At 41.7% G+C, this 15,030-nt stretch overlaps 1 protein-coding gene across 2 annotated transcripts in view; it reads right to left on the bottom strand.

Moving 5' to 3' along the window:
• The window catches only part of Frmd3 (FERM domain containing 3), a 251,189-nt gene that overhangs the window by 30,782 nt on the left and 205,377 nt on the right, over positions 1–15,030 (bottom strand). For both annotated transcript variants that reach the window (XM_027955620.3, XM_027955619.2), the window contains exons 11-13: positions 14,175–14,249; positions 13,811–13,879; positions 6,034–6,158 (exon numbers count right to left, since the gene is read on the bottom strand). In XM_027955620.3, the coding sequence (XP_027811421.2) occupies positions 6,034–6,158; positions 13,811–13,879; positions 14,175–14,249 (269 nt within the window). The remainder of the gene's footprint in view (positions 1–6,033; positions 6,159–13,810; positions 13,880–14,174; positions 14,250–15,030) is intronic.

Below are 15,030 nucleotides of genomic sequence, written 5' to 3'. Positions count from 1 at the left end.
AGTAACTATGAGGAGAAAGGAGGTTCCACAGGGTTTATAAGCAATTACTATTGTTCCATGGGACACACAGAAGAGACATTTTTAAAAGACTAGTGCATCACTATTAACATGTGTGTCCTGACAAAGAGAAGAACTGGCTTAACAGGTGAAAATGGTGGAGAGACGGGGACACTGGAAAGGTAAGAACAGGGTAAATCTGTTTGACCACAGCCATGGAACACCAGGAAGAGAAAGCAGAGGGAAGAGAAAGGTCATATTGGATAGGCAGGGAGGACACCAGGGTGGACAAAGAGGAAAGGAACTCACCATGGCAGAACCACAGCAAGGGGCTGTCAGAGACTTCAGTGATGGGATGGGAGCAACTGTGCAGGGTACGAAAGGCTCTGCCTGTTAGGAGGTTGCGAGGCCTGCAGTGGACCCACTGCTGTGTGCTGTGTGTTTCATGTTCCTGCTGTGTGCTGGGGAGGGAGGCAGGTGGGATCAAGAGTACAGCATACTTGAGGGATCAAGGTAGCACCTCACAAGCTCAAATGCCTTCACATGTTCACATTCAGTCTTTCTAGAGTTTTAATGATGCCATATTAAGCCACCTTTGGTTAGGGCTGTACACTGTAAGCAAACTTTAAAGACCTCTGCTCCTCCCTTTCACATGTGCATGCCCTGTTACATCCAGGACACAAGCATACATGCATACTCAATATGCACAAACACAATGTGCACAAACACACACACACAATATATATATATTTACAGAGACAGTGCTAAAGTGTAGCTTGGGGAGTTAGTTTTACTTTAATTCCATCTATGCTTTGACATGAACACTTTCTCAGGCACATGGAAATGCAGCATCAAACCTCCACTTAACCCAACAGCATTGCACTCTCAAGATCCTCCCATCATGGAAATTCGGGGGTCTCTACTGTGCTTTCACTTGCCCAGAAGTAGGGTTTCAAATATTTTCAACTCATTTTGTTTTACACACCCAGGGGGAAAAGCATGGCTTTTCCACCATATTTAATTATACCAGCCTGCACCACTGCTATGGCAGACAAGATGGATCTTCATTGTGTGTCAGTAATTGCCAGTTACCAAGTCTCATGTGATTAATTTCATCCCTCTTCTCTACTAAAATCCAAATTTCTTCCATAATGAGAGAAACACTCCACCAATAAAACGTGAGCATGTTGCTATATATACTGCTGGAAAACCTGCTCCACTTTGCATGTGAATTTATTCAAATTAATGACTCCTTAAAGTGACATTTTCTACCAGAACAATTCCCATTCTCAATATTTTCTTCATTTGAAACACTGAAAAGCTCTAAAGTGGCACTTTCACTTTTCAAATGTCTTGCCATTCTCATCTAAAATTTTCCACTACAGAAATTCCCTTGGATCCCGTAGCCAAGCAACTTTTGGGTGAGCATGAAAACATTCCTGTTGCAGAGTGGTGCCTAGGAACTGATTTTATTTTTCCTCTACACAGACACAGCCCACTTCAGAGCTAATCCTCCAGCTGTCCTTTGGGTGGATGGGGTCACGTGTGCTTCCAGAACACTGCTGGATTAATCTGGGCATTAATACTCTGCCCAGCTGTCTTTGAGAAACTTGAAGTTCTGGGATGAATGAAAAGAACTTGTCTGACAAATCGGTGGCCATGACCTCAGAGAGCCATGGCAGCAGCAAGAATTCTGCCACCAAGGGCACCTTCTGAAACAAGGCACCAGAACCTTCCCATGACCTAAGAGAGATGTGGCTTCCAAGGGTCAGGGTTAAGACCATTCTACTTCTACAATTTTGATTTTTTAAAAAAATTCCTAATTAGACAACTCTTTTAATAGCACCTGGGCTGCCAATCTTGACCTGTTTATAAATCCAGTTCTAAAATGCATGTGATTTGAAATTCCTCCAAACAAGAATCTGAGCCATCACACAGAGATGGGGAAGGTGACATCAAAAGTAAGCAGGCATATCCAAGGCTCCGACACTCTGTATTTAATGCTCAGAAAAACAATAGCCACTCTCTTGGTCATTCCAACACCTAACCATTTTTTTTGCCATTGATTTCTTGGGTGATGTTGACATGCCATTTAAACCTTCCCATATTTCATTTGTTTCATATTTGAAATAAATAAGTCACAGTTTTTTCACTCAATATCTTCGAGTCAAAGACAGGATTGGACGGTAGAAGCCCATGGGCCACATTCCTGCTATGTTGTTAGTGGTCTGTCTTGATGATGGTCCTGCCAACAAGTCTTGAATCCATTTCCTCCTCCTAGGCTCACTCTTTCAGCCCTTCAGACTTTGTCTATTTATTTTTTACATTGTTTCAGTTGACCCTGGGTGGTCTCTATGCCCCCAACTCAATGGTTGTTAGCAAGAAAGCCATTTTGCTCCCCAGGGAACATCTGGCTAAATATATGGAGATATTTCAGATTGTTAAGACTTGTGGGGTGCTATAGGCATCTACTAGGTAGAAGCCAGGGATGCTGCTAAATACCCTACAACACACAGTGTGCCAACAAAGAAATGTCAGTTCAAGGGGTCAATAATACTGAAGTTAAAAATTGAGCTCCAGTCATATTCGCCTGAATCTGTTCTCCACATACCACCAAATTCGCCTGAATCTGTTTTTCACATACCACCAGAGAGATACAAAAAACAATTCCAGTGACATCATCTCCATACTTGAAACCCTTCAGTGCTTTCCAGTTGCTGTCAGGTTAAATAAGTCATAGAAGACCCATTCTGATCTGGCCCTTTCCTAGCTTTCTACCTCACCTTCAGTATTTCCCTATGTACCCTTTCCTCCAACCACACATGCATTGCTGTGGCTGGAGCAGACCACTCACATCATTGTCTTTCTATCAGTCTTGTCATTTCATTCCACTGCTCACTGATTTTATGGCAGACGCTTCATAGTGACTAAGGGACAAGACACTCTCCCAACAGCTTGAGGCACTGAGATCCTAGAAGCAGGATCTCAAAAGTGAGCATACAGTTCAGTCAGCAGAGGCCGACTTACTCAGCACCTCTGTGATCCACTGTCTTCTCCCCAACCTGCTGTGAGCCTCCAGGGAAGAAGGAACATCTTCATCTGCATAGTTCATAGCAATGTGCCCAGGTAAATATGGTTGACCGGTTATGTGAGTGGCATTTGTTATAGCTGTATTAAGGAATGAATGAATTTCTACCCTTTTTAAACTTTCTTCTTGCTCACACATAAAAACATCTTGAAATAGCAGAATGGAAGGATGAAACAGAATTCATCATACTGTTCGTGCACAAACAGCCAGAAACAGGACTCATCCACAAAGATGGGAAGCACCATCTCAGTTTAGAGCTGTATTCTCTGCTTCTCTTCTCTTTACATATCAGGAAGACATAAACCTGTAAAACCAGTATTCATCTTGATGATTGTCTGAATACCATTGCCTGATAAAGACAACAGACATGTATGGAATAGAAATTTGACTGGTAGTCACAACAGAATGGTATTGAGAACACAAATCTTCATGTACTCTAGGAATCATGCTTTGAAATTTGTGGTGACTAGGATGACTCTGCTCTTACTCTAGACTGGGAGGATCATTTCACTGTTTGAATAATTAACAATATTTTTGTTTCTACTTGTCTTCCTTTTAAATTTATTCTACCATTCTAGAAGGTTTTTACCTGAGCTTCAAAAATCCATGAAGATGTACTTTAAGGGGACAGACTTCCTAGAGAAAAAATTTTACTAGATATTGACAGAGCTCTTATGAACTTCTAAGAGAGAGACATCAATTTGGCTTCACAGCTGGTGAAAAAAATTAAGATGAATCTTTCAAACAGGGAAAATTGAAAAGACAGTTAATGGATTCCTACTCCATATGATGAAATTTTTGCATTTGTATTGCACTTACCTATAATTGTTTGTCTACCATGCATCCTTTTGTTATGTGAAAGAAAAGGCTAGTATTTGGCATTAAAATATCTCTATAGAAAATGGAGCCAAATGGAAGCTTCTAATGGAATGGGGTGACAGGTTCAGAGTAAAGCTTACCCAGCCTCCTCTTCACGTCCTAGGGGAACTTCAGAAATGGCCTAGAGTTTTGTATTCCCCTTGCCAACCATTCAACCTGTTTGGTGTAACAACTTTTATTTCTATTTACTCTCTCTCTCTCTCTCTCTCTCTCTTTGTTACTGGGGATTGAACTCAGGGGTGCTCAACCACTGAGCCACATCCCCAGCCCATTTTTAGATTTTATTTAGAGACAGGGTCTCACTGAGTTGCTCAGGGCCTCACTAAATTGCTAAGGCTGGCTTTGAACTCACAATCCTCCTGCCTCAGCCTCCCCACTTCTGGGATTAGAGGTGTGTGCCACCACACCTGGCTATTCTCCATTTTTGCAGATAACATGGAGTCACAATTTCATGCATATGCTATTCTTTCTCCCATTATTTACTGCATTAGTCATGTCCTCTCTCATTCTACCTTGAAATAATCATAAACTGTAAGAAAAAAGTGATTTTTCTCTCAAAGCAATATTTCAGGAATATGGGATGAAGCCCATAAAATCATTAGTAACCAGAAGTGAAAAATACAAAACATTTTCTTTCATTTGCAAAACACACATACACAAAGAGAAAGAGAGAGAGAGAAAAGCAACATGGATCCAGAGACTCATGGTTAAGAAAATTATTTTACTGTGGAACTTACAGCATTAGTTGGAAGGACAGATTAAAAAGGCCATTATAGCCAACCTGTTCTCATAATCACCATATCTTTGGGGCCCAGCTGGATACAGAAGGCATCTTCTGAGATCCCATTCTCCATATGTTTCATGCTTTCTCTCTACCATGGTATTTTTGGTATCTAGTTCCTCAGTTCCCCTTTCTAACCATCAAAGCATTCTCTCAGGAAAATATTTAGTAAAATTCTTCACATTTCAGTGTGAGTTGAATTGGTTACTTCTGCCTCTCTCAAGTGTATTTGTTTTCCAAGATAAACTCTTACTAAGAACTCAAAAAGCTTTTGTGGAAGGAATTCTTGATTTGAGACTGGGGTAAAGGTGATCTTTCAGGGACAAGGAGTCCTGCCCTCTTACATTTCCAAGTATCTACATTTTTAATGATAAAACAAAAAAAATATATTGCATTAAAGCTAAGGAAAAGCGTACTATATTTGTATTCAGAAAATCTTACTTTGTGTGCATTTGTTTTTGGTTTACTTTGAAGTTAGTAAGAGTCTGAGATTTGCCTTACCATGTGTCTGAGATTTGCCTTACCATGTGTCTGAGATTTGCCTTACCATGTACGGTGAGATTTTTCCCTTTCTCTCATGAAGGAGAAGGAAGAAAAAGAGGGGCAATAGAAGGGACAGGAGGAAAGGGAAGAGAATGAGTCAGCACACATATTATCATCTTAAAAAATATAATGGTTTGGGGGTTAAAGTAGGCACCATGTATTTAGTCTGTATCAAAACTATTAGACAAGGTGCTTGTGGAAAAGAGACTAGGAAAATACTGAGGCAAAAAGAGGATGAGCAGCACAGAGATATTTGTGGAGAATTCTTTATAACCACCAACTTAACTGTGATGGAGTAGAAAACATCCCCTTTCAAGAGGACTTTCTGCAATAATGGAAATGTTTTCAGTTTCAGATTCCAGTATGGCAGCCGTCAACCACATGTGGCCACTAGGAACTCGAAATCTGGCTGTGTAATTGAGGAATTGGAATTTTAACTTTAATGGATTTAAACTTGATTTTAAATAGCCTCCATGGCTAGTGGGTACCACATTGTACAGTTTAGGTCCAACACCATTACTGCTTTCCCATGCAATCTTAGAAATATTTGTACCAGTAAAACTTCCAAGAAAAATGGATCGAACTCCCAATATCACACAGACTTCTGACTGAAAAAGAATGTATTTACTAAAACATAGTGTATGGCTCACTGATGCCCCTTACTCAACCCATTTCCCAGCATACATAAAATTGGTGCTTATTTATTCTTCCAAAGCAGATTTCTAGAATGAAGTGGCTGACTTACCTTCACCCAGGGGAAGTTCCTCTTCTTGCTCAATGGGAGAAGGAAGAAGGGGCTGCAGGGGCTCCATGTTAATGATGAGCTGTTTGTTCAAGGAGTGGGAACTGCGACTCTGAGTAATGCTGACTCTGAGAACAGACAAAAGCCAAATAAAGTTGATGTCCTTTGTGAGTGCTGGCCCCTCTCTCTCAGGGGCTACCCAAGCTAAGAAGTGCCTCTAGACACACACAGCAGATTAAGCTAGAAATAAGGGTGACATAAAACTCAAGACCCACCACCCTTCTTGCCCTTAAGATCCTGACAAACATCTGTGTTCCAATGCGACCCAGTAAAAGAAAATGTAGTTCCCCAGATGCCATCAGACCTGGGCATGTCAGATGAAGATGTGAACATTTTAAGAAGATACAGGAAACATAGGTGTCAGCTATCACTGAACTAGATATGCAGAAAGGTGAATGAAGGGTGTGGCTCAGAGGAATAGAACAAGCACCAAAAGACCCTGCCAGATGGATGGCACAGATGTGCTACAGCTCCAAGTTATCTTTCTGTAGCTGGATAGCCAGTGATTAATATTCCCATTCACCCTTCTCACCAGCCAGCTATGAAATACAGGTCTGTTCCTCCTTTGGGAAGGAACATTCACACCAGTGGCTATGGCAACAGCAGATGGCAAGGAAACTGTTTAGGTGTCCATCAAAACTATTGCCTGACAGCTGGGGAGCCTGTTTGCACTGCCTGCTGCAAGGAGACCAGCTGTGTGTCCTGCCAGACAAGGAGGTGGGGACCTGCAGGTGGATGACTGGCACCCTTCCCCTCCCCTGTTTCCTGTCAAAACCAAAACCAACAATTCCTTCTAAGATGTTGTCAAATGTGTCCTGCCCTTTGAAGCCTTCCTGGATGGCTCCTGACAACAGAGACAAAGACTCACTCTCTCCCTCCCTCCCTCTATCACTTTCTCATGCTGCTCTCTGTTCTTTCACAGCTATCTGCATGTCACCTCTGTCTCTGTGCAGTTATTGGTGTACTGAGCATGCTCTGCCTCCATAAGCACCGTAAGGGCAGAGAGTGCTGACCTGGCCATCTCTGTCTGCCCTAAGGTGTCTTGTTTGGCATTGTGTTAAGGATGCTCAGGTTTAAAGCCAAAGTAAACTAAGTATAATCCTGGTTTGGCATATTGTCATTTCACACTGGCATAGGTGCTCCCAGGCCTGGTGGAGGGACTGCCTTCTAGCCTGAGCTCTTCTGTTAGACCTGGGATGAAAAGGGGAGGAACAGGATGTCTTTTAGCATCTTGAATTAACAGATGGAGCTAACTAGAAGAAATTTCTAGGAACTTGCTTAATCACGGAGTCCTTTGCTTCCTTACCTCATTCCTCAGCCACTTACAATATAGCTAACATGTATGAAGGTCTGCCTTGGCCTGGCAGGGATATAGCTCCCCTGCTGCCTTAAGCAACTCACTGTCCAGAACCAGGATTTTCAAACTTTTTTCTCTGAGAACTGCATTATGAAATGCAGGAAGGCCCACAATGAAAATAAGTGTTTGATGAGTGTTTACCCACAGCTATGTGTGATTTGCTTTTTTTTTTTTTTAAATCTATTTTATTTTGTTTGAAGTGCTGGCCTTGAGTTTTCATGGGATTTCTTCTGTCCCTGTGGTCATTAATGACTATGATTCTATCCTAGTGCAACACATTGCTATGCTTTGCATAGATTTTCTAGCTTTCTGACTTCTGAGATGTCCATTGTTTAAATCAGCTTTTTGGCTACTATGACAAAAAGACCTGACAAGAATAATTTTAAAAAGGAAAACTTATTCTGGGGCTCATGGTTTCAGAGATCTTAGTTCATAGATGGCCAACTCCATACTTCCTGAGATGAGGCAGAACATCATGGGGAAGGGTATAGAGGAGGAAAGTAGCTGGGAACATAGCCTCAGGAAGCAGAGAGAGAAAGAAAACACCCCCCCCCCCATGGACAAAATAAATCCCCTAAAGGAAAAATCCTCAGAGACATATCTCCTTTAGCCACATCCAACCTGCTTTCTGTTTCCATTCAATTAATCCCTATTGGGGATTAATTCATTAATTATGTTAAACCTCTTACAACCCAATCATTTCATCTCTAAACTTTCTTGCATTGTTTCACAAATGAGCTTTTGGGGGACACCTCACATCTAAACCCTAACACCCATAGATTAATTTCTTGCACAAAACAACCCTGATTTTTTTTGCCCCATGACTGACCATGCCAACCACTTAAGCTGGCAACTCTTCTTATCTCCGAAAAATCACTGTTTATGCTACAATGATGGGTCCTTAGCAAGTCTTTGTGAAGAGTCTTTGATTGCCCATCAGTCCTCCTCCCAACATTCTCTGGCTGAAGATTGCAAGCATTCTCCTGCCTCAACCAATATTGCAATGTCCAGCAAATGGCTGGTTTGGGGACAGATTTACCTTCGAGACGTGGGTCATCCTTAACACTGATGGTCAGGAAGATGCTGGCTCAGCCCCTACACTCACAGTCCCCAGGCGCTCCACTATAGTAAGGCCCATAGCTACTACAGGGGCTTAGAGATCTGCCCAGGGTTGACCAGATGGTACCTGTAGGGAATTACAATCCTGAGACTCTCCAGTAACAGAATACAGAGAGGAACATTATTTAGACTCAGATAGACACAAAGGTGGCTATGACTAGGGATTTCCCTGGAGCACAAATAATCCAGGGCTTCAAACCATGATATTATGATAGGTTGGGGGACAAAGCAAGCAAAATGAGGAAACAAATCCAAGTTTCCTACCTTTCCCCACTGCTATGGTCTGAATGCTTATGTCCCCTTAAAATTCATTTGTTGAAATGACCTCCAATGTGATGGTACCAAGAGGTAGGCCTTAAAAGAAGTCTGAGGATGCTTATTTTTGCCTTCTACCATGCAAGGACACAGCAAGAAGATACCATCTGTGAGAAAACAGACCCTCACCAGACATCAAATTTGCCAGTGCCTTGATCATGGGCTTCCCAGCCGATGGTATTTTGTTATAGAGAAATATAGAGAGAAATAAATTATAAAAAATAGAGAAATATTTTTTCTTCTTTATAAACCACCCAGCCTATTATATTTTGTTATAACAGCTCAAATGCACTAGTATACCTACCCACCTCCTTTAGTCTAAAATTTCCTTTTTTTCCACCTCATTTTCCCTTTGCAGATTTGTGTGTGTGTGTGTGTGTGTGTGTGTGTGTGTGTGTGTGTGTGTCTTAAAACATTAGGTTTATTTGCTCAAAATTCTGGAGTTTGGAAATAGAAAATCCAAGAATTTCCAGGACCCTATTCCCTCTAAAGCCTACAAGAGAGGATCATTCCTTGCCTCTTCCAACTTCTGGGAGCCTTAGATATTCCTTGGCTTGTGGCAGCATAACTCTAATCTTCTTTGCAGACTTTTAAAGGTGCCAAGGCTTCTTTTATTGTGAGAGCTCAAGAGCACAGTTGTTCTATGATAATATAATACCAGAATCTGAATGGCCCTTTTTTTTAAGCTAAGAAAGTGATTTGTATACACTTGATCTCATCATTTTTTTTCTCTGTATACTTGTAAAATAGGTAAGGTAAATACCATATTTACAGATGACGATGAGGTTATATAACTTAACTAAAGACACAGGGCCTCCATGATCCAAACAAGGCCCCACTGCTTAAAGTCCCACCTCTCAACACCAGTGCACCAGAACCATGGCTCTATAACATGAATCCTTGGAGACACCCCCAGTGTTACATTTAGAGAAGAGATATCCCCCAAAATCTCATGTGTGGGACAATGAAAGAATGTCCAGAGGTGAGATGATGAGATTATGAGAGCTGTAACCTGATGACTGGATTAATCTACTTGAATGGATTGACTGGGTGGTAACTGTAGGCAGATGGAGTGGACTGGAGGAAGTGGGTCACTGGGAGCATGCCTTTGGGGTGTATATTTTGTCCCTGGTGAACAGAGCTGTCCCTCTTCCTGCTTTCCTCCATGGCACCCTTCGCCTCACCTCCGGCCCAGAGCTGTGGAGTCATTAGACCAGGGTCAGAACCTAAGAAACCATGAGCCAAAGTGAACTTTTCCTCCTCTAAGCTGTTCTTGCCGGGTCACTTGGTCATAGTGGTGGAAAGCTGACTAAAACACCAAGCCTTGTCATGAGGTAACTTGTTCTATGACTGGGTCTCCCCAGGCCAGGCCAAGACACAGGTCAGGGAACTCCATTCTCAGAATCCACCCGTCCGTCAGCTGACTATGAAAAAAGCCTGACCCACTTTGTAGCCCACTCAAGTGTAAAAAAGTCTCCTAGAAGACTGCCACAAAGAACGCTATTAAAGTTGAAAGGTTTCCTTTGGGAACTGCAAAAGTTGATTCTAATGCTGGAAAACATGGTTTGTATTAAACTATCTCCTGGTTTTTCTCAAATATGCTTTTAAGATAGGCATGAAAAATACCATGTTTACAGATAAGGAAACCAGGGTTATGTAATACTTACATGGACCCAAAAATGGTGGCATAAAATAGAGAGGTAGAATGAAGCTGCAGAAGTTCTTTCACCACTTCTTGGAATGCTGGCCTTGCTAGCAAGCCTCCAAAAACTTCATCCACAGGAATACTAATGCAAATGTATCTTTCAGATCCTACCTTCCCATTTTTGGATAAGAGATGATAACACTATCAAAACATACAATTGTGTGGCATTTTATAACTTCAAAATACTTGATTTTTAATCCTCCCAACAAAATCTAGGAAAAGCAATATATAAATCTCATTTTATACCTGGGCAAACTGATGATTTGGGAAGCTGAGTGACTTACCCAAGGCTGTAAGCTGGGAAGCAATACAGCCAAGACTAATGTGCTTGATTCAGATATAAATGCTGCCTGTGAGAAGCCTGGTGGTGGCTGTCATGTCCAGGTGACTGGCACAGTCAGCCCTGTGCTCAGTGAGCTTTGGCCTGTGTCAGATCAGGAGAGTGATTCTACCCAGTAACCAACCCAGGAGAGTTTTGCTTGTGGATCTTCTCATCAATAAATGATCAATGACCTAACATCAGAGTTAACTTCGCTCCTTTTTTTGAAGAAACAAGAAAAATTCCAAGACATTATTCTCAGTCTGTTTCTGTCTTTCTGTACACACACCTCAGAAGTAGGAGTCCATGAACCTGTCATTGTTTGATGAGTAGAATCTCAGGTGTGAGGAAAGATGCTTAATTAAAGCCTTATCATCACCATTCTATACTAACAGTCATCTCTGGATGCCCACCATCAGAGGAGAGCTCATTATTTGACAGCCATAACAAAGAAGCTGAAATAATTTGAAAATAAAATAATTGTCTAAGACAAACAATTTTCTACCATGCAGCTGGCTACTTGCTGGGAAAGAGGATTTGCCAGCAGGAAAGTATCACATATCATTACTGCTCCGACCACAATGCTGCCTCTGGGGAGGTGAAGTTTGACAGTGCAGCATCTTGGACAGACTTCAGATCTAAAAAAAATAATGGGGCTGAGAACACAGTTCATCCACAAAAGAAAATAACAGAGGTGCTACTGTTACCTTCACAGTTCATGAATTCATTCAACAAACAAGTATTGCATTCTACTATACACCAAGCACTGGGTTAAGAAATGGAGAATATGAAGAGGACAAAGAGGGACAGAGCTTTGGCCTATCAGAGCTTGCTTTGTTTAAAACCATTACATTAAGCAAATTCTTCCCAGTACTGTCAGAGATTTAAGGGATGCTGACAAAGAACCAAGGACAAGAGAGGCTTCCTGAGGATGTGAACTTAGTAGTCTTTCACATACAGATGAAAGGGGGTGGTAGAAGACAAAGAAAGAGCATGAAAATCAGGCCTCAAAAGCCTGTGAGTCCTTGTTTGTAGTAATATCTTGGGGGATTTTAAAAGATTCCAGAAAAGAGAAATGGAATTGATTGATGCCTCAGGCTGTATTCATTTCCAGCACCTTTTTGGTGGTTCAGTGCCCTCCAAGAAAAGCTTTCACTCGGGCCAAGCTGCTCCCTTCACCCTAATACCATCGGAGAGCACAGCTACTCAAAGTGTGGTCCATGGACCAGCCAAAGGGCCATCACCTGGGAGCTTGTTAGTAATGCAGACTATTGAACATCATTTGGCCTTTTGAATCAGAATCTGATTTTAAAAGGATCCCCAGGTGATCCTGTGCAAGTTAAGGCTTGAGAAGCCCTGAGCTAGGAAGTCTTGATTTCCTTAAATTATTAAAACCTCAATTTATAAGAGAAGTATTTCAAAAAATTATTTTTTGATCTCATTAACCACCCATAGAGCAAGACACTGGAACTCTAGACCTGCATCTGCTATACCAAATATGACTTGGATAAATAATTTCACTTGTCCAAGTCTCGAGTTTCTGTCAATAGAGTGGAAGCAATAAAACTAGGTGAGGTCTGAAGTTATTTCCAAAGCAAAGATTCTGGATAAGAAATGATGTGTTTTATCATTGCTGCTGCTTCTTTTCTACACTGTGCTGAATGATCACAGTTTAGGGCAGGGGAGGAACTCATTGATGGGTGGGCCATCAGATGTTCAGGTATTACAATGAGGTGCCCCCAGCCAAGTTGTTCCACCTTCCCCAGCCCCTCAGTTTTCTCTTGCCTCTTAAAGCCAAGGGACTGGTTTTGCAGATGCATGTGACAGCTCCCCACTGCAAGCAGGGTTCAATTATAATTTGTAAACATCTGCATAGGATCTCCTGTAGACTGTGGTTCTACGCCCTTCTTTGGGAGAGGAGAGAAGTGCCATTTAGATACCCATGCCAGACTGGCCTACCCTCATTTCTGTGGGACTACAGCCTCTTCCTGCCCACAATCCTGAGGGACAAGAAGTGGCACCCAGCTTACATTGCCACCCTGGAAATGGAAGAGACTCAGCAAACCTGGGCATAAAGGAAACACCTCTGGGTTCCAAAGATGGAGAAAGAAGGACAGGTGCCAACCAGCATGTGGGGAATTCACTAAGGAATTTGGCTCACGATGGTCTTGCCTTAAAAGAGGGGAAGCACCATGATATGAATGTTCAGCTTTAAGATATTTAGCATGTTTGAGGTTGAGCATATTCAATAGGTTGTGTAAATTGTGGTGGTGTGAAGTTCAGTTTGGTCAAAACAATATTTAATTCCTAAAAATTATCCTAGATAGTCGCCTTAATGAAGATGTTGCACCCTCAAACTGATAACAACTAGACCCTCCTTCCTGTAGGTGTACCTTGGGAGTAAAGGGCTCAGTGACATGTGAGCCTCTTCCCTCATGTGAAATAGTCTAAAGGAGTCCAGCCAATGGGAACTGACCACATCTGATGAAGGAGACAGAAAATTAGGCAGTTCTAAGAGGACAGAACACCAGAGCTTGGCCAAGAGATATCAGGCATCCTGCTTGCTCACATGACACTCCATATCTAATCAATATCTCTTCCCAGACTAAGTGACTCAAAAGGGAGCCCAGGTGCACCCATGCCACAGTCCAGCCAAATCTGTCTACGGGAGATTTCTAGGGATGTGAAAGAGTTTTTAATTAATTAAGTTAATTTCTTAAATTACACACAGGGGTATTATCAAGAATTTGAAAGAATCAGATTTGCTTTTCCCTTTTTTTTTCCTTTCAGTGTTTGGCAGGTGCTCTACCACTGAGATACCTCTGCAGTTCATGGAAAAACCAGCTTTTCAATCCCTCTGTCCATCTTTGAAACCATCTGAACCAGAAGGGACCAACCCACTCACCTGTGTACCTCTGGAGGCTCCCTCTGGATTTTGGAGCTCGCCTCTACCACCTCTTTGGCAACTTTACCACTGTGAAAGACAAAAATACAGGTATGTGCAGATGCTCAGAGGAAGAGAGAACACATTTTTTTTTTTAAATTTCACAGTGGTCTGAGACAGCTCAAAGTATTAACTCTTTTTCTTATTCCACAAAGGGAACTTAGTATGGAGGTCAAGGGTCTTTTGAGAGCATAAGAGCTCAATGAAGTGGAAATGAATGGAAGCACATAAACCTAAGTGGATTTATTTTTGAGCAAAACATGCAAATGTAAATAGCCATCCCCACTCCAACCCCACCAACTGCAATGGGATCAATGGTACCCACCTATATCGAAATCTACTTCCTTTAAAAAATATCTTGCTGCTTGACACTGTCTTGATCTGACTGGATTTCGCATACCTTTAAGAAAAAGCAAGGCAGAATGGGTAATGACATTGAAAAATCCAAGTAGGACATTACTGTAGAACTGTGGTAATCAGATATTTTGACAGCAAGAAACACATTTTATATTGTGATTCAGCATGCACAAATAGAAACTGAAAGAAAAGTTTTACAAAAAAAAAATACTTTTTCTTGTATTAAATCTGATGCCATCACTGGTATCCTCCAATGTCATTTCCCTTCATTCTTTTTGAACTCTGGTCATGGCCCATATGTTTGATTTTACAATCCCTTAGTAGCTAATGGACTACAAAACGAACTAGGCAATATTGATGATCAATAGGGATTCTGTGTCAATATTGCAACAGAAAACAGCTTTCTGGCAACAAAGACTGTGTCAATATTGCAACAGAATATTGCAATATTGCAACAGAAAACAGCTTTCTGGCAACAAAGACCATTCTGTGCTACAAAGAACTCTCTGCACACTGCCCAAGCAAGGACAAGGGGCCATGTCACCACAAGCATGGTCACTGGCTTCTGTTTCACCATGACCCAGTGCCCTTTCAAAGAATCCACTCCAGCAGATGACTAAGATACACAAGGGACAAGAAGCCCAGACAAGCACTGACTCAGCACCTCTGAGCCACACTCATAAAAAAGAACAGAACAACACTCAAAAACAGCCAAGAACATGGACTGCCCTGAGGCTGAACATAGGGCCCTAAATTACCCTGACGGCTGGGGATACCTCTGCAGAGGTCCTTTAAGCCTTATGTAATTAAGTCCAAAAGGTCTC

This window comes from Marmota flaviventris, chromosome 13 (assembly GCF_047511675.1).
Source record: "Marmota flaviventris isolate mMarFla1 chromosome 13, mMarFla1.hap1, whole genome shotgun sequence".
In the NCBI taxonomy this organism is placed as follows: Eukaryota; Metazoa; Chordata; class Mammalia; order Rodentia; family Sciuridae; genus Marmota; species Marmota flaviventris.
Note: the sequence above shows the minus strand (reverse complement) of the source record. Positions and strands in the feature narration are given on the sequence as shown.